General features: G+C 56.3%; 2 protein-coding genes across 2 annotated transcripts in view; one reads left to right on the top strand and one right to left on the bottom strand.

The window, feature by feature from the left end:
• The window catches only part of USP7 (ubiquitin specific peptidase 7), a 59,870-nt gene extending 47,668 nt beyond the window's left edge, over window positions 1-12,202 (top strand). Inside the window, exons 13-31 of the mRNA XM_062179763.1 lie at window positions 356-512; window positions 1,842-1,986; window positions 2,176-2,306; window positions 3,057-3,191; window positions 4,247-4,348; window positions 4,542-4,647; window positions 5,257-5,349; window positions 5,430-5,497; window positions 5,781-5,881; window positions 6,655-6,808; window positions 7,339-7,406; window positions 8,109-8,217; window positions 8,312-8,389; window positions 9,410-9,510; window positions 10,005-10,104; window positions 10,703-10,822; window positions 10,908-10,979; window positions 11,076-11,166; window positions 11,385-12,202. Coding sequence (XP_062035747.1) covers window positions 356-512; window positions 1,842-1,986; window positions 2,176-2,306; window positions 3,057-3,191; window positions 4,247-4,348; window positions 4,542-4,647; window positions 5,257-5,349; window positions 5,430-5,497; window positions 5,781-5,881; window positions 6,655-6,808; window positions 7,339-7,406; window positions 8,109-8,217; window positions 8,312-8,389; window positions 9,410-9,510; window positions 10,005-10,104; window positions 10,703-10,822; window positions 10,908-10,979; window positions 11,076-11,166; window positions 11,385-11,491 — 2,038 coding nt within the window. The 3' untranslated portion in view covers window positions 11,492-12,202. The remainder of the gene's footprint in view (window positions 1-355; window positions 513-1,841; window positions 1,987-2,175; window positions 2,307-3,056; window positions 3,192-4,246; window positions 4,349-4,541; window positions 4,648-5,256; window positions 5,350-5,429; window positions 5,498-5,780; window positions 5,882-6,654; window positions 6,809-7,338; window positions 7,407-8,108; window positions 8,218-8,311; window positions 8,390-9,409; window positions 9,511-10,004; window positions 10,105-10,702; window positions 10,823-10,907; window positions 10,980-11,075; window positions 11,167-11,384) is intronic.
• A 124-nt stretch (window positions 12,203-12,326) lies between these two features.
• LITAFD (LITAF domain containing) overlaps window positions 12,327-23,227 on the bottom strand; it is a 20,368-nt gene continuing 9,467 nt past the window's right edge. The window contains exons 3-6 of the mRNA XM_062179766.1: window positions 18,195-18,293; window positions 17,367-17,511; window positions 17,015-17,141; window positions 12,327-16,484 (exon numbers count right to left, since the gene is read on the bottom strand). Of these exons, the coding sequence (XP_062035750.1) occupies window positions 17,033-17,141; window positions 17,367-17,511; window positions 18,195-18,246 (306 nt within the window). The 5' untranslated portion in view covers window positions 18,247-18,293 and the 3' untranslated portion in view covers window positions 12,327-16,484; window positions 17,015-17,032. The remainder of the gene's footprint in view (window positions 16,485-17,014; window positions 17,142-17,366; window positions 17,512-18,194; window positions 18,294-23,227) is intronic.

Here is a 23,227-nt window from a genome sequence, read left to right as displayed (position 1 = left end):
GGTTTAAAAATGCAGTCACGTTGCGTTGCTTCCGTGGGTGATCTGACTCTGGGCTCCCTTCAGAACTGCTGAAGACCATGCCTGAGAGTCCGTTGTGTCCTGTTACAAGGCTGACCGCTGTTAAATCATGTGATGTGTCTTCAGCTTTCCAGGCATTTTTTTTCTCAACTCTTCCCTTATTTTATATTGGGAGACAAGTAATGTACTCTGTTAAGTAACGGTCATCTTATGTGGTTCCAAGGACCTTCTAGGTAGCTTCCTAAATTTCCTGTTACAGATAAGCCATTAGGGTAGGAGACAGGTGCAGTGTTTTAGATGTCAGTGAACACTGAATTTCTTAATGTTTCTTTAATAGGTTTGAGTTCCCGGAACAATTACCACTTGATGAATTTTTGCAAAAAACAGATCCTAAAGACCCTGCAAATTACATTCTCCATGCAGTCCTCGTTCACAGTGGCGATAACCATGGCGGACACTACGTGGTGTATCTGAACCCCAAAGGGGATGGCAAAGTAAGTGGGGGCTCGGGACTGTGGGAGTCCCCTGGGAACTCCACACTGACGAGTAGCCTTGGCTTTCTCTGCTCACTCAGTGGACTTGTTCACTGTGGATTCTTCTGGCCTTTGAGGGCTCTTAGTGCTGTTCATTTACGTGGTGCCACTGCAAAGGTAAATGGTGAGTTAGCACCTGTGCGTCTCGTGGTTAGTAATGAGCACTCGGCCTCAGATTGGCTTTGTTCATGATAGGAGGCTCTAGAATTCTACTTGCAGCTGCTCACCAGTCCTCGCCCAGAGCCTGGGCCTGGGCCTGGGCCTGGCTGGCAGGCCCACCGGGTCTGTGGGATACTCTGCAGGCTCACTGGTCCTTCGTTAGTGTGGCCCTCACCCTCTCATTTCTCCACAACCCTTGGAAGCAGAGCACATGGTTGCTGTTTGGCAGATTAGGGCCTCGGTATCTGCATCCAGGACACAGTGCCAGCAAGCAGCAGAGCCAGTGTCCAGCCCATCTGTATTTCCTACCAAGCTTTTTGAGAAGAGTACTTTGAGCTGTAGCATTGATGAATGGCTTAAAACGGCTCAGTCTGCAGGCGGTGTTTGGCCTAGTGGTTAAGAAACTCACGTCCCGTCCTGCAGTGCCTGAGTTCTGTACCTGGCTCTGCTGCTGGTGGATGCAAGCTCTTTGCCGGTACTGCTGATGGCTCAAATGATGGGGTCCCTGCAGTCGAGTTCCTGGCTTGGCTTGACCCAGTCAGTCTTGGCTGTTAAGGGCATTGGAGAGTGAACCAGTGGATGAGCTCTCTACCTACCAAATAAATATAAATTTAAAAATGAAATAAAATGGCTCAGTCCAAGAGATTGGACGGTAGCTATATTTATTTGAAAAGCAGAGAGGGAGAGATGTGTCATCTGCTGGTCACCCCCTGGAAGGCTGCAGTGGCTGAGGCTGGGCCAGACCAAAGCCCGGAGCTCTAAAGCTGCTTCTAGGTCTCTCATGTGGGTGCAGGGTCCCATGAACTTGGGGCATCTTCCCCTGCCTTCCCAGGTGCATTAGTAGGGAGCTGGGTCAGAAGTGGAACAGCTAGGAATTGAACCTGCGCCCATATGGGATACCAGTGTCACAGGTGGTGGCTTAACCCCACTGTGCCACAATGCCGTACCCACCTCCCCCATTTAGTTTTTATTATCACATAAAATTTCAACTTTAATAACTGAATTAGATACGTTCAGTATGGTTAATTTTTATGCTCTTTTCTGAGCTGGCCTGGTCTAGGGTGCGCTCAGCTCTTGATGTGAGCACCGCGGGACCTTCCCTGCTGAGTCTAATGGGTCTTTTCCTTCTAGTGGTGCAAGTTTGACGATGACGTGGTGTCGCGCTGCACTAAGGAGGAGGCGATCGAGCACAATTACGGGGGCCATGACGACGACCTGTCTGTCCGGCACTGCACCAACGCCTACATGCTGGTGTACATCAGAGAGTCGAAGCTGAGTGAGTATGGGGTCCCTGCACTTGTGCCGTGAGCCTGGGGCTGCCCTCATTCGCCGCACCCGGACACGGGCTGCGCTGAACTGGTACCTGAGGAGCCCAGTGGTTACAAGAGGAGGAGGAGGATTTTATCAGTGATGATCCAGCACCTGGGCTGGCACACAGATGAAAGAGGCTGCCTTTGTCCTGCAGGTGAAGTTCTTCAAGCTGTCACAGACCATGATATTCCGCAGCAGCTGGTGGAACGGTTGCAAGAAGAGAAGAGGATCGAGGCTCAGAAGCGGAAGGAGAGGCAGGAAGCCCATCTCTATATGCAAGTGCAGGTCAGCCCCCACCTCCCAGGGACCTGCAAGAGTGCCAACAGCCCTGGGCGTGGTCTGAGAGAGATGGTGCTCTGGCAGGTACTTCCTGCCCAGAACAGGCTCTTGAAGATGCGGTTTGAGAGACCCAGGGCAGACCAGCAAAGCACACTGGGCAGGTGTGGAAGGTGCAGGGGAGCCGTGGAGGAGCGTCATGCAGCCCCATCGCTACTCATTCTTGGGCCTGGCTGAGCAGTGACGCTGCGATGCAGGGGTCTGGTCCACTCCAGATACATTCCCAGCGTAGGTGTTGGTCCCTGCATGATGCATTCTCCTTTGCTCGTCTGAAGAACTCTGGAACAGAGGACGAGTTGTACAAGTTTGCTGTTGGGCAGGTGTGGTCAGCAGGTGAACCTGCTTCTCGAGTCCTGGCTTCTCTGCCTTGTGTCCAACTCTGCTGATGCGCCTGGGAACGCCCTGGAGGATGGCCCAAGTGCTGGGCCCCTGCCCCCTAATGGGAGACCCAGACGGAGCTCAAGGCCCCTGGCTTCAGCCTGGCCCAGCCCTGACTTGTGGCCACTTGGGGAATGAAACAGCAGACGGAAGCGCGCGCTCTGTGTGTGTGTGTGTGTCTTGTCTCTCCTTCCCTTCCTTCCTCTCTTTCTCTGCCACTCTTTCAAATAAATAAGCAAATCTGTGAATGAGTTCGCTGTTAACGTGCTCAGCGTTGTATTTTCCCAGTGTCACATGTGCCCTGTTCCTGCTTGTTTTCAGATCGTCGCAGAGGACCAGTTCTGTGGCCACCAAGGAAACGACATGTATGACGAAGAGAAAGTGAAGTACACTGTGTTCAAAGTCCTGAAGAACTCCTCTCTGGCCGAGTTTGTTCAGACCCTCTCTCAGACCATGGTGCGTGCCAGGCCTCTCGCGCCCTCGGGCTCCCCAGTTCTTTGTCTTTCAGTCTCTGGGCAGGTGCTGTGTCCCAGCCCTGCCTGGCTGTGAGGTACATGGCCAGAGTACGTTTCCTGCTGAGGGTTGAGTGTAAGAAAAACACAGGGCCCTTGAACCAGCATTTTGGAGACATGTTAGAACCTGCAAAGGAGGGGCCAGTGCCATGGCTCACTTGATTAATCCTCCGCTTGTGGTGCTGGTATCCCATATGGGTACCGGGTTCTAGTCCCGGCTGTTCTTCTTCCAGTCCAGCTCTCTGCTGTGGCCCGGGAGTGCAGTGGAGGATGGCCCAACTGCTTGGGTCCCTGCACCCGCATGGGAGATCAGGAGGAAGCATCTGGCTCCTGGCTTCGGATCGGTGTAGTTCCGGCCGTAGCGGCCATCTGGGGGGATAAACCAATGGAAGAAAGACCTTTCTCTCTGTTTCTCTCACTGTCTGTAACTCTACCTGTCAAATAAATGAAATCTTAAACAAAACAAAAAAAGAACATGCAAAGGAGGTTATGAGCGTTAGTCCCCTCCACACCCCGGCCATCACCATTTTTGGGAAAGTGGACCCTGAGTCCTGGAACTCAAGCAGTTTGGAAGTGTGGGTCACAGTTGTCCAGATCAGCACAGGAGCTGTAATTATGTTTTTTTTTTTCTTTTGTAAAAAAAATCTATGTATCTGAAAAGCATAGTGACAGAAAAGGATAGAAATTTCTTCCACGCAGTAGTCAACTCTGCATGCTACAATTGCCAGGTGTGGCCAGGCCAGAGTCAGGAGCCAGGAACTCCATCCAGGTCTCTCACGTGGTTGTAGGGCTCTAAGCACTTGGGCCATCCTCTGCTGCTTTCCCAGGCTCATTAGAGGGAGCTGGATTGGAGGCACAGCAGCCAGAACTCAAACTAGCACTCATGTGGGATGCTAGCCTTGAAGTAGTGGCTTAATAGCGCCTCAACTTATACTCCACCAAATTATTAAATTGATGCAGGAGTGGAATATCAGCTTTCCTTATGAAACCTTTTTTCAGGGATTTCCACAAGACCAGATTCGATTGTGGCCCATGCAAGCAAGGAGTAATGGAACAAAACGACCGGCGATGTTGGACAATGAAGCTGACGGCAGTAAAACAGTAAATATTGTCAATAGCATGTCTCCCGAGGAACTCTGGCCAAGGCTTTGTTCTCTGCAGTTAGCGCACCCTTTCCCCTTTTGGGGCCAGTCATACAGAATTGGACATTTTCTACAGTCCTAGAGTGTAGTTTTTCACGCTATCATCTTAGCCAGTAAACATCCTCTAAAATCACCGTCTCTTTTGGAACTAGATGATTGAACTCAGTGATAATGAGAACCCTTGGACGATATTCCTGGAAACAGTTGATCCTGAGCTGGCTGCGAGTGGAGCAACATTGCCCAAGTTTGATAAAGACCGTAAGTGCCCTCCAGGAGCCTGAGCCCTGTGCAGCAGTGGGGAGCTCCGGGGCTGTGCCAGCACGGCAGCACGGCTGGCTGCCCTGGAGGAGGAGTCCTCCCTTCATGCTCAAGGCCTGGCCGTGTGTGTCCTGGCGGCGGGGGAGGGTAGCAGTGGAGAAGGGATGCCCTGTGGTGACATGGTGATCCCCTGTGTGCAGGGCAGGGCCCACAGACTGGGTCTGTCTCCTGTTGCTGTACTAAATGGCCCCAGAGAACATGCAGGTGACTGGGCTGGCTTCACCTGTGTTTATAAAACAGGGTTGGAATTTGCTGATGCTGGCTGTAGAGACATCGTAGTTGTGAGTGGTCACTTAGCATTAGCATCCTTGGAGGTTACTTGTCCAGCTAGTTAGCTACTGCAGGTCTTGGCACACTGCCCCGCGTGTGGCAGTTCCTGTGGCTTTGCTAGGCTTGGCACCTGTTGCTGTTGTCCTAGGGTCAGGCTCTTGAGCTTCTGCTGACATTATAACTTTGAGGGACCTCAAGCTGTCCTTTCTTCCATCATTAACTTATTTTAATATCTTGGGTGTTAAGATGCTAACAAAACCTGTTTGGTTAACTTTGTAGATGATGTAATGTTATTTTTGAAGATGTATGATCCCAAAACGCGCAGCTTGAATTACTGTGGGCACATCTACACCCCCATATCCTGTAAAATACGTAAGTGCTCCCTGAGCTCGGCTGCTCCCTGCATTCCACCTTGCATACTGCGGCTGTGACCGTGACACTTTGTCTCCTAGGTGACTTGCTCCCAGTGATGTGTGACAGAGCAGGATTTATCCAAGATACTAGCCTTATCCTCTATGAGGTGCGTTGGTTTCTTTTATCATAATTGGTGTACCACTGGTTGTGTGTATGTGTGTGTCGGGGGGGAGTTCTTACTGCTTTACCAGCCCTGGGCTTGTACCTAGATTGTGATTTTTATTTAGGGCAGGTGGTTATTACAAACCTAGGGGTTTATGAGCTGTCCCAATACTGTGTTGACTTTGTAAATGTTGGTCGACAGAATGGGTGCAGAGAGTACGCGGGAAGACGGCTGCTGGGCTGGCTTCAGACCGCCTGTGTGTGATGTTCTGTGTCTCTCACTGCAGGAAGTTAAGCCGAACTTAACAGAGAGAATTCAGGACTATGACGTGTCTCTTGACAAAGCACTCGATGAACTCATGGACGGTGACATTATCGTGTTTCAAAAGTAGGTGCTTCTTGAGGGATTTTGTCTCCTTACACTAATTTCAGGTGTTTGCTGGCAATCTCAGAACCAGGAAGCAGTGTGATGCTTAAGATTTCATTCATTTGAAAGGCAGTGTGACAGAGATGTTTGATCCTCTGGTTCATTCCATAGATGGCTGCCATGGCCTGGGCTGGGCCAGGCCAGGCCAAAGCTGTGAGCCAGGAACTCCATCCAGGTCTGCTTGGCCCGTCTTCCTCTGCCTTCCCAGGCACATCAGCAGGCGGCTGGGCTGGAACCGGCACTTAGATGGGATGCCAGAGATGTAGGCAGCAGCCCTGAGGTTGGCATGGTGTACAGATGCTCTCTTCCTTGCTCCGAGTGACTACTGTCAGCATGGGAGCTTTGCAGGGCGTGGACATCTATGTGAAACAGCACGGTAGTTCCCTTGGCTTCAGCTATGTGAAATGGGAAGGTCCTTAGGCTACACCAGGTAATTACATGGAGGGAATTCATCGGAGTGAGTCTGCACGTAAGCCAGCAGCTCTGTGGCCTCCGATGACAGTGTCTCGCAAAGAGCCAGTTTGCTGAGCCCTGTGCAGAGGGATGTCCAAGCAGGCTGTACAAACACCTGCCCTGCCCACAGGCAGCCCAGCTGCTCCTAGCCCCAGGGACGGGAACCGGAGTTGCTGTTGCAGAGCCTCTTGGTGTCACTGTTGCATAAAAAGATGATGCTGTTTATAGCAATGACCACCTGCCATGGACTTTGAGTCAGCCTGCAAATTTTCTTCCCCCAGGGATGACCCCGAAAATGATAACAGTGAATTGCCCACCGCAAAAGAATATTTCAGAGACCTCTACCACCGCGTTGATGTCATTTTCTGTGATAAAACAATCCCTAATGATCCTGGATTTGTGGTTACATTGTCAAATAGAATGAATTATTTTCAGGTATTTAATAAACGCTCTTCCTTCCTCCCCCCCCAATCAAATTCCACACCAGACAGAGCAGTTTCTGTGTTATGTGCTCACTGAGGAAGTTCCGAGGGAGGGTTGCAGTCCGTCTGTCAGGTCAGGGGCTGCTCCCGCTGTGGTGGCGCTGTGCGGAAGCAGTCCTCCTCAGCCTGAGCTTTGAGTCCCAGAGCTCTCCCTTACCAAGCATCCTTTGGTTTGAGAGAGAACAGTTGTAATAGCTTCATCAGTTATAACGCGGCAAGTGTCTTGCCATTAAGTCATGGGAAAACAGAAAACCTTAGCATTGAAAATGAAAACACATTTTAAAAGTTCTTCAGATGTGCTTGTCCCATGGTGATAATTCTAAGAAATAAAGTTCATTTCTATTAAATTTGGGGGAATTTAAATTTAAGTCACCCGTAGCACTTTTCTTTAATAGCTCAATCTGGTGATTGGTGAGGTTTATGAACAAGTTCTTCCCTGATGTGAACCTTCGTTTCTGTCTTCTGGTTGGTTTCCTCCCCCAGGTCGCAAAGACAGTTGCACAGAGGCTCAACACGGATCCCATGTTGCTCCAGTTCTTCAAGTCTCAAGGGTAAGCCACCCTCACAGGCACAGCTGCCTTCCCTGGCTCCTCCAGAAATCCTGGCCACCACACCCAGTGTGCCGTTTCCTGCTGAGTTCAGGAGGAAAACTGTCCCCACTCACATCTATTTTTTTTTTTTTTAAAGATTTATTTATTTGAAAGAGTTACAGAGAGCGAGAGAGAGGTGGGGAAAGAGAGAGAGAGAGGTATCCATCTGCTGTTCACTCCCCAATTGGGCGCAACAGCCGGAGCTGCCCCAATCAGGAGCCAGGAGCTTCCTCCAGGTCTCCCAGGCAGCTGCAGGGGCCTAACGACTTGGGCCATCTGCTGCTGCTTTCCCAGGCCATAGCAGAGAGCTGGATAGGAAGTGGAGCAGCTGGGTCTTGAACCGGCGCCCATATGGGATGCCGGTGCTTCAGGCCAGGGCGTTAACCCGCTGCGCCACAGTGCCACACCCCCGCCACCCCCCACATCTTGACCACATTGCTTAAAGCTGACAAAGTGCTGGCAGCCTCATGTATAGCCCCACGTCAGTGCAGCCCTGTGTGGCCAGGCCTGTGTGTGCCACGCTGGCTCTGCAGAGCGCACTGCAGGTGTTATGTAACCCCACACCTGGCCCACATCTCAACTGTGCTGATTCTTAGACATTGTTGGAGGAGCTGTGGAGTTGTTTATGTGCTGTGTGTTTTTTTTTTTTTTTTTTTTTTATAGGTACAGGGATGGCCCAGGTAATCCTCTTAGACATAACTATGAAGGTACTTTAAGAGATCTTCTACAATTCTTCAAGCCTAGACAACCTAAGAAACTTTACTATCAGCAGGTACGAGTCCAAAGTAATGTAAGCACGGGTTGTAAAGACAAAGGGTGGGTTTCTGTGGCAGCATGACTGACATGAGTTTCTCTTCTTTTAATAGCTTAAAATGAAAATCACAGACTTTGAGAACAGACGAAGTTTTAAGTGTATATGGTTAAACAGCCAGTTTAGGGAAGAGGTAAGTTTTTCTTACACTGAATTTTAATTTTCACTGGAGTTTGCTTATTTCTGCCTATCCCCAGAAAGATCCTGAGAATGGAACAGAAGACAGACACTGCCACAGGTGTTAATAGCCTGTCCCTGCCCAGAGCCCTCCTGCTTCGCGAGCCACAGCATTGAGCTGCGCAAGTCCTTAGGAACCCTCTCTCGAGCGAGAGATCCTGCAGTTTAGACACTGCTGACTGGCCAGGGCAGTATGAGAAGTCTTCAAGAATGTGATCACAAATACATATTTAAAAACGATGCATGATGGCCGGTGCCTCGGCTCAATAGGCTAATCCTCCACCTGGGGCGCCGGTTCTGTCCCGGTTGCTCCTCTTCCAGTCCAGCTCTCTGCTGTGGCCCGGGAGTGCAGTGGAGGATGGCTCAAGTGCTTGGGCCCTGTACCCGTAAGGGAGACCAGGGGAAGCATCTGGCTTCGGTTCAGCGCGGTGCACCGGCCGCAGTGGCCATTGGGGGGTGAACCAACGGAAAAGGAAGACCTTTCTGTCTATCTCTCACTGTCCACTCTGCCTGTTTAAAAATAAATAAATAAATAAAACATGGATTTCAAAATTTTTTGCAGCAAGATAAACTTTAGCTTTTATTCTGTTTTTCCATGAACGTTTTTGCAGTACCCCAGCCTTGTTCTCTCTCCCTTCCCACCTTGGCATGATTGACCCCAGCCTGCCACACTCCAGTAGAGAGGCGCTCAAGTGCCTCCTGCCTACGCGGGGCCAGGCTGCAGCCAGAGTGGGCCGGCGATGCGTTGTGTGCACTGCACTGAGAACTCTGGGAGGGGTTTTGTTTCCCAAGAAGCTGCTCTGTTGGTGGCAACCGTTTTCCTAACTGCATCAGTTCCACATTAGCCCCGCCGTGATGTCAGCGTGGGGGCCGGGAGGAGGCCGTGGAGAAGAGGCTGCAGTGTCTTCTCCCTTCGTGTGTCGGGAAGATCTCATGTGTTTTCATTCTAGTGTTTGTTTCCTCTTGCATTGCTTAGGAAATAACACTATATCCAGACAAGCACGGGTGTGTCCGGGACCTGTTAGAAGAATGTAAAAAGGCTGTGGAGCTCGGTGAGAAAGCATCAGGGAAACTTAGGCAAGTATTTCCCGAGAGGCCTATAGCACACACCCAGGAGCACACTGGCCACTCCTCAGTGCCATCTTACTGCTAGTCTACTAGGATCACTGCTGATGGGCTCTGTTCAGGCACAGAAGGGCGGCCTGGGTTGGGTGACCAGCGGGGCACTAGCCTGTCACTTTGCCATCCAGAGAGGACATGAGCAAAGCCTCTGGTCCTGCCCACTTGGCCTCCTTTGTGGGGCGCTGGCCACGGTGCTCAGGGACTGCCCGCCCTGCGTCTGCGCACACGAGAGCTTCCCCTGACTGCAGCTGGGGTCGGGGGGACGTCCCCTCAGTCTCATTCTGAGCACACCTGGCCAGAGCCTGTCTGGTTCCCAGGTTTCAAACCCTGGTAAAATTGAAAACGAGGACAGGTACATCTTGGTAGCTTTATAGATAATTTCTAGAAAAAGTCTGTTATTCTTCGGTTACGTGAATATGTATATATGTTTGCTCATTTTTCTCCTTCAGGCTGCTAGAAATTGTAAGCTACAAGATTATTGGGGTGCATCAAGAAGATGAACTACTAGAATGTTTATCTCCTGCAACGAGTCGAACGTTTCGAATAGAGGTACTTGTGCCCTGGCCTCCAGAGAGGGTCCAGGATCCTTGGGTGGGACACCGAGCAGAATTAGGAACTGGGGGTCGTTGTTGATTGTGGAGCAGCTGTCTCCACAGAAGCTAGGATAATACATTATTTGGCCTGTTAGTCTTTTCAAAGGAAAACCTCTAACTCTATCTTCTGGCTCTCACGTTAGAATCTCATCATTCTAGCTTAATCCAGGCATGGCATTTTGGTGAGAGTTCGGTCTAACCTTGTTGGAATAGCGAGTTGGAGTTATTTACTTATTTATTTATTTGAAAGGCAGAGTGACACACACAGATGTTCTCTCTGGTCTGGGTCAGGCCAAAGCCAGGAGCCGGGAACTCCATCTGTGAATCCCATATGGGAGGCAAGGGCCCAAGGCTTCGGGCCACCCTTCACTGCTCTCCCAGGCACATTAGCAGGGAGCTGGACTGGAAGTGGGCGTGGCTGGGAGTCAAGCCCGTGCTTCACAGGCGGCGGCAGCGGCTTAGCTCGCTGTGCCACAACGCCGGCCCCAAGTCAGAAATGAAAAGGCATCATTTTGTCCATCACTGGCACCTACACTCCTGTTTAACGTATCCAGGAAATACCGCTGGACCAGGTAGACATCGATAAGGAGAACGAGATGCTGATCACAGTGGCGCATTTCCACAAAGAGGTGTTTGGGACATTTGGTATCCCGTTTTTGCTGAGGATACACCAGGTAAGACTTGGCCGTGGGCAGCCTGAACATCTCGGGCCGGCGCGGGGCTGCCGGGTGTGCATGAGCAGGGCCTCTGCCGTTGCAGGGCGAGCATTTCCGAGAAGTCATGAAGCGGATCCAGAGCCTGCTGGACATCCAGGAGAAGGAGTTTGAGAAGGTGCGCGCCGCCCGCCCAGCCGGGTGCACTTGGCACATGGGCGTTGGGCCACCAAAACAGCAACAGTGCAGGCGTCTTGTTGTTTTTGTCTTTTAGTTTAAATTTGCAATTGTGATGATGGGCCGACACCAGTATATAAATGAAGATGAGTATGAAGTAAACTTGAAAGACTTTGAGCCTCAGCCTGGTAAGAGCTGTGTTAGCGTGGGGCTGGGAGGAGGTGGGCAGCCTTGGGGTCAGTTCTGCAGTCCCCACCCCTGGTGACGTCCGTTCAGGACCTCCTGGAAGGAAGCAAGCAACAGGCACGCCGAGCCCTCGCCCCACCAGGCTGCTACCGACCCCCTCTGGCCGCAGGAGCTGAGGGGTTGCTCGGTGGCCTCAGCAGTGTCTCTCCCCCTCCCCCAGGTAACATGTCCCATCCTCGGCCGTGGCTGGGGCTCGACCACTTCAACAAAGCCCCAAAGCGGAGTCGCTACACGTACCTGGAGAAGGCCATTAAGATCCATAACTGAGTGGCCCGGGGGTGGCATGTGGTGCGCGCCCTTTTTAACAGCCGCGGAACTCTGGTACACGTGTGCTCTAGCCCGTCTTCAGCAAGAGGAGCTGCTGCTGATGTTAATTTTATTTTGTTGAGGCTGTTCAGTTTGGCTTCTCTGTATCTATTGACTGCCCTTTTTGAGCAAAATGAAGGTGTTTTTATAAAGCTTGGATGCCAATGAGAGTTATTTTATGGTAACCACAATGCAAGGCAACCGTGGGCATCATGGGAGAGGTTGGCGGAACGTGTCACTGGCAGAAGGCCCCCAGGCTGTCCTGTGGCTGCAGACGCTGCGCGGCCGCCCTCGCGGGCCCGGCCCAGCGCTGCGCCGCCGGGAAGTGTGGTGTCCGGGCACATCTGACTCCTTCCCTCAGTTACACTTTCAATGCCCTTTTGTGCATCTGTAAAGGCAAAACAGACCCACAACCTAATAAATAGCGCTCTCTCCTTCATCGTGTGCACTGTCGGCCCTTCCTCGGGTTCCTGCCCCGCAGCTGCCGGGAGTCTTGGCTGAGCTCCTCTCGCCCGCCAGCCGCTGCTGCCCTGCAGCCCGCCTGCGAGCAGGCGCAGATGCGCCGAGCAAAGCCCTCCAGGCATGGGGTCTTCCACAGAGACTTCCAGCAGAGACTGCTGGCTGCAGCCGGGGGTCCCGTCCGGCCCTCAGCAGCTCCCTGGCAGCGGGTGGGAGGGGGGGCCTGGGGGTCAGTGGAGCGGGACAGACCCGGCAGGAGGGGCGCCTCTGAGCAGGGGGCACGCTCATGAGTGGTCAGTGTGCTGCCGACTTTGTAAAAAAGCTAAAAACGGAGAAATGAAATTGTATATTTAATGAACGACCATGTACACTTCGCCAGCGGCGGAGGCTCCTCTGCCGGTGCGCGCAGGGGACCTCACTGGTGTCTGCTCTTCGTGTGGTTCTCGGTCCCAGCCTCGTTTGCTTTTGTTCTGAGCTGACGCCGCGTGTCTAGTTTGAGTGCAGTACAGTAGATCAGCAGATCACACGCATCTCCATCCTTGCCCAGTATCTTTTGTTTGTTCCTGTAGCAGCAGTGTACACCAACTCTTCCTGTATATTGCCTTTTTGCTGGAAAATGTTGTATGTTGAATAAAATTTTCTATAAAAAGTACAATTCAGTGAGTGGCGTAGGAGGAGGGTCTCTGCGCCCCGGGCCTGGCTGTGGAACCCACGACGCTGAGCAGGGCTCACTGGGCTGTTCTCCCTCGCAGTGGAGGTCGGGTTTTGCCTTGGTGCCCCCTTAACTAGCAGTCGTGTGTGGGTTTGAGAAATAAAATGCTCTCTGGAAGGAAGGACCCCATGTGCAAATGGGATGACTGGAAGTAGTGTTTTAGGGGGTCTGCGGGGGGAGGGGGGTCCAGAGAGGCCTGCACACGAGTGCTGTGACCCACGTGGTGTGACCTGGGTTAGAAGTGGGGCCCTTGAACACAGCCTTCCTGTGCTGGGTCAGGGCCTTCCTGCCCGCCCAGCGTCCTGCTGGCTCGTTTTGCCCACACCCAGGGCAGGGATTTCTCCATCTCTAGGCTGGTTGGTACCGGGGGCTGATTTGCTGTCTCTATTCCTACTGTAGTGTGTGCCATCTGGTTCATAAGTGCCTTGCGCCAGTGGCACAGGAACAGGCCATTGGGGGGGGGGGGTGTCTCTGGCTCTGCAGGAAGAGCCCCCATGGCCAGGGGAAGCAGCCAGAGCCAGCCGCCACCTCTGTGCTGGGAGACTGCTCCTCCCTTGCTTGGTTCTGACAGCTGTGTAGCATGTCCCTCCCGTGCTGCACTTTCTGTTCGCTCCCAGTTGCAGTGTCAGCAGTTTTACTCTGGCTTTGGGGACACAGGGGTAGATGTTCTAGTTCTACAGCTAATGAAAGCAAACACTGCTCTTGGTCAGCTCCCTTTAACCCGTCTATGGTGTGCTGATGCTGTCCAGACAGCAGTGGGACACCCGTGAGCGCCTGGGCTGGCAGCAGCCCCTCCTCCGTGGCTTGTACAGCTAAGAACTAGAGATGCTTCCACAGGTGCATGCTTGCCACAACTGAACGCTTGCTTATTTTTTTAAATATCTGAAAGCCAGAGTTAGGAGGACGGAGAGGGCTTCCATCGGGTCTCCCCCATGGGAGACAGGGGCGCAAGCACTTCAGTGGTTGTCCACTGCTTTCGCAGGCACCTGAGCAGGGAGCTGGATCAGAAGCGGAACAGGCGGACTGGAGCCGACAGTCCGGGGGAGTGGGCGGGGCTGGGCAACGCTGGCATCCCACAGCATTGTTCCGAGGTGGCTGTCTTATGGTGTCTGGGATGGATGTTAGAGCAGTTTACCAAGGTCCCAGTGAAACAACAGGAGCCCTGAGCCCCTCGGGGTCACTGTGCTGGGATGGCCGAGCCGGCTGATCCGTCCCCCTCAGAGACGACGCGGGAACGGGAGCGTGAAGACCTACACTCACACAGGCCTCGTGTAGTTTCACTGACCCCTGGACGCAAGGGTCAAGGAGTCCGTCTGGTTTGAAATGTGGAAGCTTGGGGCCAGCACTGTGGCACAGTGGATTAAAGCCCTGCCCTGCAGTGCTGCAGTGCCAGCATCCCATATGGGCACCGGTTCGAGTCCCAGCTGGCCCACTTTCAATCCAGCTCTGCTATGGCCTGGCAAAGCAGTACAAGATGGCCCAAGTCCTTGGGCCCCTGCATCCATGCGGGAGACCCGGAAGAAGCGCCTGGCTCTGGCTGCAAATCAGATCATCTCCAACTGTTGCAGCCATCTAGGAAGTGAACCTTCCTAGAAGACCTTTCTCTCTCTGGCTCTACCTAAATTTTTCAAATAAATCTTAAAGGCACAGGCCTTGGGTGAACAGGGTCATTCAGATTCCCACTCCGGGTGTGAAGGTGTCATGGTGTGGCAACAGCCACACTTGGAGCCAGGGCTGGGTATGTGCTAACCGCTCTCCTCCCAGCTGTTGAGTTACTGGCCCACTAGTGAGGGTGCTGGAGAAGTTTTTTATGACCTCTTCAGGAGAAGCTGTGCCCAGGGTGGGGTTCAGCCCCATCCTCCCTGGGCGGGGGTCCAATTCCTGGCTCCGGCTCCCTGTTCCTGTGGAGCCTGGTGGGCGGCAGTGATGGGTCCCCACCTGCATGGCAGACCCAGATGGAGCACCCAGGCAGCAGTCAGGCACGTTCCCTGAGCAGTAGTAAACAGGTACAGTCTCCCCAGGCCCTCCTGAGGGCCCAGAGCGCCTGGGTGGCCCCACTCCTGAATGGAGACAAGGTTGTGATGGGTGCGGGGAAGGGTCGCTGGGGACAGTGGCCTCACCTAGTGAGCAGAGTGGTGGGGGCGGGAGCAGAAATTGCTCTCAGCTGGCCTGGGCGGCCCCTCCCTGCAGCGGGTGTGACTCTCCTGCCAGCCAAGGACTCCTGGCTGGGAGGGGCAGTGTGGCCAGGCAGCCCTGTGGCCACTGATAGAGCCAGGGGCATCCACCCTTCCCGGTGCTCCTCTGATAAAGGGGCAGGGTGGGTGCCTCCTGGCCTTCGGCTCTGGCCAAGCTTGCCATGGGGACAGTAGCCAAGAAGCCGGCCTCAGAGCGTTCATGAAAGGCGTGTGTGCTGGGTCCCGTGAACAGGGCCCACAGCCTGCGGTCATGCAGAGCCCAGACCTGGCAATGTGATGAACGGACACAGCCCCCGATCCCTTACCTGACTGCCAGGCGCACCTGCCGAGGGCGGAGCACAGCCTCCCTAGGAACCTGGGGCTGCCTGGGAGGTGCAGGTGGTGGTTGGGGGCTAGGGCATGGCCTCATTGGTAAACCTCGCAGCCGCCCTGTGACATCGGCATGGGCAGTGTCAGTGCCAGGGTTGGGGTGTGGGGGCCAAGGAAGGTTGCTGGCTGCAGCTGGACAGGACCTCGAGGCTGGTGTGTCGGTGATTCCTGGGAAGCGGAGCCCTGCTGTGCCACCCCCAGCACCGCGTTGCTCAGAGGAGCTGCAAGGCAGATTGGAAGCTGTCGCAGGGCTGAGTCGCTCCTGCAGTCCACAGACCTGCGGGGAACCTGACTCGCAGTCAGCAGGTTGCTTGGTGGACGTGGGATCAGAGCCTATGGAGCCAGCCTCACTGTTAGACGCTGCGCTTGGATCGGGTCCCGGGTACTGGGTTCCTCATTTACCGGAGGCCCCACGGTCCAGTCCTCAAAGGCCGGTGAGTTGGCTCTCGAGCTGGAAGCTGCCTCCCCATCCTGCAGCAGACTTGGCTCACACGCAGCTCCCTGGTCCTCAGCGGTAGGAGAAGGGGAGCAGCCTCGCATCCAGCACCATCGTCCCAGAGCTCGGCCGTCCCTGGCTGGCATGACGGGATGCAGGCAAGTTGGCTTCTGCCTGAGAACCAGGCTTCCAGGAATGCCTGCCGGGCCGGAGACCGGCACAGCCCGTGAAAGCGCCGTCCTCCGCACACACCTGTTCTCACTGATGGAGCGGTCTCGGGTAGACAGCCGAGTTCCTGTCCAGGTACCGCCTTGGGACCAGCGTCAGCCTGGCTTCTGCTGCCGCGGGCGGGGCCGGTGCCGTCCTCCTGGGGTGCCGGGGCGGGTGTGAGCATCGCAGTAAAGCCCGGCACTTGGGGCCACTGCGTCTTCCCCAGCCTCTGGGAAACTCAGTTGGGGATATGATGTGTAGGACAGTATTAGTCGTACTAGCAGAACTGTAAAATTGCCTGGCTGTGCCGTGAAGTTTAGCTCCACCTCCCACTCCCCCTTCCCCCAGGAAGGGTCCGATCTGCAGGTCCCTCTGGGCCTCTCCAACCCTAGGAGCACTGCGAGGCTGAGCTGTTTGGCTCCTTATCCAGTGACTGACCCCGGAGCCAACTGCCCGCTCTGAGCTTCCCGCCAGCCCTGGGGGGTGCCAGGGCAAGCTGAGAGCTCACCCACCTGACTGGGCGCTTCACAGAGCGGAGATCGGGTGAGGAGGCTGACGGCCCGAGGGGCGTCCCTGCGGGCAGCAAAGACCCTGCTGGTGAGTGAGCGAGCAGACCTCTCCCAGGGGTCCCAGGGACTTGGGCTGAGGGTGGTGACCTCTAGGCAGGTGCCCGGCTAACGGGCTGAGCCAGCTGGTTCTTGCCCATTTCACTGAGGCCAGCTCTGCCAACCACTAGCAGAGGGAGGTCACGGGACAAGCTGGGGGGATCCCATCTCCGGGCCCTCGGAGGAGTGGAGAGGGAGTAGTTCCCAGCGTGGGGGTGGCAGGGCCCCCAGGGCATCCAAGCAAGGGAGGTGGGACAGGGTGGGTGTGCCGTGGGTGACACCAGCAGTGGTGGGAGGAGAGGAGGCTGCACAGGGCAGGCCAGGGCGAGCGCCACAGAGAACCAACCCAGGCACAGAGGCAGGCAGTGGGAGCCGTGGAGGTCAGGGTCGGCCAGGTGGCGCTGGGGGTGGGCTGAGCAGGGGCACTGAGGTCTCCCACCCCCCCCCCCCGGAGGCCGAGCAGGCACAGACACAGCCCCCCCACTGCGTGGCGGCGACCTCGTTTATTCTGGACGGTCACAGGCGGTGGTGCCGGAACAGCTCCTGCTTGCACACGGGACACGTGTGCCTCACGTCCATGAAGCTCCTCACGCAGAAGGGGAGGAAGCAGCAGCCCAGGAAGCACCTGCAGCCCCGGGGGCAGCGGCCTGTGAGCTGGGGCCACCCCACCAAGGGGGCTGCCCTGCCGTGCTCGCGTGCAGCTGGGACGACAGCCCCAGGTGCCATCCTGAGCCCGTGGCCGGGTGAGCGCAGTCCACCCACCCACCCACCGATCCCCCCTGGGCTCTCCCTCTGTCCTTGGCCCTGCACCTTGCAGGGACCCACCCAGCCACGCTCAGGGGCCACTCACCCAAACACAAAGAGGCCAGTGCACAGCAGCCAGGCGAGGAGGCCGGGGACCGGGGAGGTCTCGGTGATGACGTAGTTCCCACAGTAGGGACACAAGGTCTGCATCGGCATGGACGTCGTTACCCTCGGCATGCTGCTGTAGGGTGCTGGGCACGGGAGGGGCATGTCAGACCCTGCGCCCGTGCCCTTCCCCCACCCCGGGTCCAGACTGGTCGGTACCCCCTCAGCAGGGTGGAGGGAGACAAGGGGACTGGGGAAGCCGAGAGCAGCTCTGGGTCTCAGCGTGGTCCCTGCACACACGGCCGCCCCGAGGCCCCAGGACCCCCGACCCTGCTTTTCTCTGCTCTGCTGAACCAGCTTCCAGCTCCTGTGAACCGGGACAGCCCTGACATCTGGGTAAAGCAGCTCAAGAAAGACAAAAAGAACACACTGTCCCGACGCTGTTCCCCTCTCTTCCTAAGCGTGGCGCTCTTGTACCTGCGCGACAGGACCAGAGCGTGCTCAGCCATGGCTGCGTGCCACACACACAGGGTTCGGATGCTTCCTCTAGGGGCTGGGGTGGGGAGAGCGGAGGCTCCGCAGCGCAGGGGTGTGGGATATGCGCCCTGTCCAGCCCTGCCCTTGGAATTCACGGTCCCAAGGCAGCCCTCAGACAGCAGAGAGGCCGGAGAATTCTTGGGCAGTTGCTCTAAGATCCCACCCTGGCCCTGCGCCGAGGGCTCTGCCTCCCCTTCCTGTGGAGTGAGAACCGCAGATATCTCCTGAGCACTGCTATAGACAGACAGACAGACAGACACACACACACACCCGTCCCAGGCGGGGCACTCACCTGCGTGCGCAGCTTGGGACTCTTGGTAGTACATCGGGGACGGCCCTGGCATTCTCAGAGGAGAGTAGGGAGGTGGAGGCTCCTTAGGATAACCAGGCTCTTGGGAGAGGAAGGACCACACCCTCAGATCAGAGGGTGCCCCCTCTGCCAGGCAGGCCTGTGGGAGGCCCCTGTTTTACAGAACAAAGCCCCCCCCCCCCCCAGGAGGTAGGGAGATGAATCAGGTTGCCCCTGGCTGCAGAGGGAGGAGGTGAGGGGCGGGGTTGTGAGGGCTTCCTGGAGGCAATGCTGGGAGCTGGGGATGGGGTGCACGCCTGGCACCCATCACAGCATGGCGGAACAGGTGTGGGGACCAGGCTGAGAGGGTAGGGTACAAGCCTGAGTTCAGAGCCCAGGCTGCTCCCCGCTGTGCCCCAACCTTGGCTCAGGATGGCTCCAAGTGAGGGGCAGCCCGGCCCCCACATGGAGGGAGGGCTGTGAGGCTCTGCCACACAGGGACACCCAGCCCCTTGTTGCCTCCCAAGAGCCCTCCCCTGGACTTCCCACACACAGGCCCTGGAAGCAGGCTCAAGGCATCCGGACCAGGAATTCTGGGACCCCAGATCACAGACTGAGGCCCGGAAGGGAGACAAGAGCCCCACAATCTGAATAGCAGGTGGGTGATGGGAACCCCCTGCCTTCCCAGGGAAGGAGTGGGGGGCTCTGGGCTGTCCCCCCTGAGTCCCTCCTCATAGGGTGGGGATGCTCAACAAGCAGCAGTCTCACTGCTGCCAAGGCCACCAGCGGCTGCTTCTCTGGGTAAAGAAACAAGGTCAGTTAAGGAACCAGGCAGGCCCATGGCTCGTGTCCCTCTGGGGTCGTGGGCACAGACGGCGCTGGACCTGGGCCCCAGCGCGAGCCCTCACCCTGGGGAACAGTGCCTCTCGGTGCTGGGAACGGCTTCTGTCTCAGCAGTGGGGCCCGGGCAGCGTGGGGTTCGGAACGCTTGTCTCGACGCATCCCCATGGTGACAGCAGGGGCAGGCAGGCAGAGTGCAGGCTCCCCCGGGGTGCCCTGGCTGGGCAGGGCCGGGCAGTCATTGTGATGTGACAGGTCAGAGTGGCCTTGTCCTCTGCCTCTACTCAAACAACCTCTGGGGCAGACGGAGGGGTTGACCTGATGGGGGACGCCCCAGCCGCGAGGCTGGGCAGTCCCGAGGTTGGCACACACACGGGTACCACACTACTGCCCGACAGGCGTGTGTAACCCCCAGGTACCCGACGCGGGCACCAAAGCCCAGCGTAGAGAAGGAGGACAACCTGTGGGGCCCAGGGACAGCAGGGGTCCGACCCAGCTGCGGGGTCCCAAGCCCGTGCTCTCCCAGACACCAGACGGCTCCTCCTGGTGCTACAGGACGCAGGGGACCGCCCCAGGACCGTACTGCTTGGCACCCTAGTGCGAACAAAGGCAAGGCAAGGCTGGGGGGACAGGCTTCTCGCACCATCAGGAAGGGGGGTCTTGGGGGACCCTTGTGCCCAGCGCTACTACTTTTAGATTGTCAGGAGGAAGGAGACAAGCCAGAGCGCCTGTGAGGAGGAGGGGAGGGGCAGGGTGGTGGACATGCAGGCTCCTCCCCATACCATAACAGCTTCACAGGCGGGCCCCGCCCTCCCCCACGGATGGTGCCCTGTTATAATGAAACCTGGGGAGGAGTTGTACCCGCTACACTGACAGCAGATGACAGCGGGGAGACCTGGACCCCAAACCCGCATCAGCCCGTCTGCCGGCAGCCTGCACACCCAGCCCCCTCTGCTGGATGGAGTGTTCCCGCCCTCGGCTGTGGGACCAGCTGAGCCCCCTGCCCAGTTCTCTGCTCGGGGAAGGGAGCTCAGCCAGCCCCGCTAGGGACAGAAGTTATGCACTTAGGGCTGTGGGGCTGTGCTGTCATGACTTCCTGTGTGAGCGGGGGGGAGGAGGTTTCGCAAGCTAAAGGTGGTTATGGACTCCTGCACTGGAGGTCCCCCTTGGAAGCCACAAGGTTCTTTCTGCTAGTGAAGTCCATGGAAAACGCTGGAGAGGCAGCCGCCAGCAAGCCCCCTGGGTGCGGCGATCTCTTCGGGGCCCTGCGCCTTCCCAGAGGACTCCGAGCCAGCCACAGGCGGGAGTTTGTGGGACATGGAGATAAGAGAGAAGCTTACTTTGGTGCAAAACGTTGCAGGGTCTATGCACTTTTTTTTAGTAATACTCATTTCCATGAAGTCTCTGAAGATAGCTCTATGCACCCAAATAAACACCTTCTGACTCCCTGTGGTTGAGCTGTCTCTGTCTGAGGGCTGAGGTCGCCTACAGCCTCTAGCGTCCTGCGCGCCCTGGCAGCCAGCGACGGCCAGCACCCACCGAGGGCCCAGCTCCTGGCTTCCCCCTGGCACTGTCCAGAATTCGGGAGTGAACCAGTCCACACCAGGGGCCGGTCCAAGCCCGGAGTTCAATCCCGGTCTCCCACGCGGATGGCCAGAACACAACTGCTTAAGCCTCCCAGGGTCTGCCGCAGCAGGAACTTGACATTGAGAGCTGAGCTGGGACTTGAACTCGGGTCTTTCAATATGGGACGGGTGTCCCGACTGCTAGGCTAACTGTCTTGCATCAAAATTAACTTGGCTTTAACTCTACTTTTCCACAAGCATTGTGAAATACCCTCATAAATACTAACCCCTCTTAAATATTGAGAACTAAGCCAGGAGCTGGCGCTGTGGCTCACTAGGCTAATCCTCCACCTGCGGCACTGGCACCCCAGGTTCTAGTCCCAGTTGGGGCACCGGATTCTGTCCCGGTTGCCCCTCTTCCAGGCCAGCTCTCTGCTGTGGCCAGGGAGTGCAGTGGAGGATGGCCCAAGTCCTTGGGCCCTGCACCCGCATGGGAGACCAGGAGGAAGCACCTGGCTCCTGGCTTCGGATCGGTGCAGCTTCGGCCGCAGTGGCCATCTGAGGGGTGAACCAACGGAAGGAAGACCTTTCTCTGTCTCTCTCTCTCACTGTCTAACTCTATATGTCAAATAAGTAATAATAATAAATAATAGAGAGCTAAGCCGTAGAGTAACAGGTACTGACATCGACTAGAAAGACTGATGGGATACCAGGCAGGGTGCAGCAGGACTCACGTCAAGCCGAGTGCAGATCCACCCCCAGCCTTCAGCCACACTGCATGGGGCCAGGATGGAGGGGTGGGCCTTGGCAGTGTGGGCATCCCTTACCACAGTCCTTGTTGCTCTGCTTCTGATCCAGTTCCTCGGGAAAGCAAGGGAAGATGGGCCTGGGCTTGGGTCCCGGCACCCACGGCAGAGACCCGGAAGAGGCGCCTGGCCTTGGCCCGGCCCAGCCCCCGCCATGGCAGCCATTTGGGGAGTGAACCAGTGGATGGGACCTTGATCGACCTCTCTTCTCTGTTGTTCTGCCTTTCAAATAAGTAAAGGCAGAGCCACACAGAGAGATCTTTCATCCGCTGTTCACTCCCCAAATGGCTGCAGTGCTGGCGCTGAGCCAGGAGCTGCTGCTAGGTCTCCCACGCGGGTCTCGCACTTGGGCCATCCTCTGCTGCTTTCCCAGGCACATCAGGGAGCTGCATTGCATTGCAAGTGAAGCAGCTGGGACTCAAACTGGCACACGGGATGCTGGCATGGCAGGCGGCAAACCCACTACACAGAGATGCTGGCCCCTAAATGAATCTTTAAATAAAAGAATAAAATGGGCCAGCGCAGTGGGTTAACGCCCTGGCCTAAAGCGCCAGCATCCCATATGGGCGCCGGTTGGAGACCCGGCTGCTCCACTTCTGATCCAGCTCTCTGCTGTGGCCTGGGAAAGCAGTAGAAGATGGACCAAGCCCTTGGGCCCCTGCACCCGCGTGGGAGACCCAGAAGAGCCTCCTGGTTTCAGATCGGTGCAGCTGCGGTCATTGCAGCCATCTGGGGAGTGAACCATCGGATGGAAGACCCCTCCCTCCCTCTGCCTCTCCTCTCTCTGTGTAACTGACTTTCAAATAAGTAAATCTTTAAAACAAAACAAAAACAAAAACAAAACCCACACTTGCGGCACAGTCACTTCCCTGAGATCCCCCACCCACCCCCAGGAGTAGGCTCCAGAAGCCACAGGTGTTAGCGTTGATTGGATCAGGGGCACCCCTCAGCCAGCCTTGACCAGAGTTCCCCTCCCACGGGACTGGGCAGGGAGACATTGCTGGAAGTGTGGGCGTAAGGCCCAGGGCTGGGGGCGGGTGCTGAGCGGACCAGTGAACAAGCCACACGCGCCACTCTTCACAGCCCACCCCTTTGGGCCTGAAATGTCCCGGCCATCACGCCCCGTGCAGACGCGGGCTCCCAAGGCTCAGGGTGGGGCTGGGGACTGTGTCCTTAGCTAGGTGTTCTGAGGGTGCGGGCCCCATAGCTGAAGTCCCCGAGGAAGGCAAGGGATGCCGCTCTGCGGCTCTGACCACCAGGGGGCAGCATCAGGCCGGTGTGAGCCTGGCCGCCTGCCTGCTCTGGGTAGGGCCTGGGGCTGAGGACCCCTTTCCCACCGGGTCACCCTGGAAGGAGTGAGGAGGCTGGGAGAGGGCGTGAGGCCGGCCCCAGGTCGCCCAGCACAGCTAGAACGATCCGATCACACCCCAGCCCTGGCGCCCAGGACCCATGGCCTCACTGTGAAGCACAGCTGTCAAGCTCAGGGTTCCTGCGGGACTGGGGTTTTCGTTCCGTTTTTTTAAACAAAAATAAGGGCTGGTGTGAAGGAGGAAGAAAGTGGTTGAAACTGTGGGCTAGGAGGCAGCTGTGTGGCCCCTGCGGGTGTCTTCACGTCTCGGGGCCTCCTTTCCTGTCTGCACAACGAATCTAAGGACGGCGTCTGCTGAGCGCGCTGCAGACCCAGCAAGGCGGCCCTAGCTCGCCCGGACTCTCACTGGCGCCCACTCTGTTCCGCTCCACCCCTGGGCCTTTGCACGTCCTGAGCCAGTGCCTGGGGGCGTTTCCCGAGACACAGCAGAGCTTGCTTTTCTTGGCTCTGTCTCAC

Source organism: Lepus europaeus, chromosome 21 (genome assembly GCF_033115175.1).
Source record: "Lepus europaeus isolate LE1 chromosome 21, mLepTim1.pri, whole genome shotgun sequence".
Lineage (NCBI taxonomy): Eukaryota > Metazoa > Chordata > Mammalia > Lagomorpha > Leporidae > Lepus > Lepus europaeus.
Note: the sequence above shows the minus strand (reverse complement) of the source record. Positions and strands in the feature narration are given on the sequence as shown.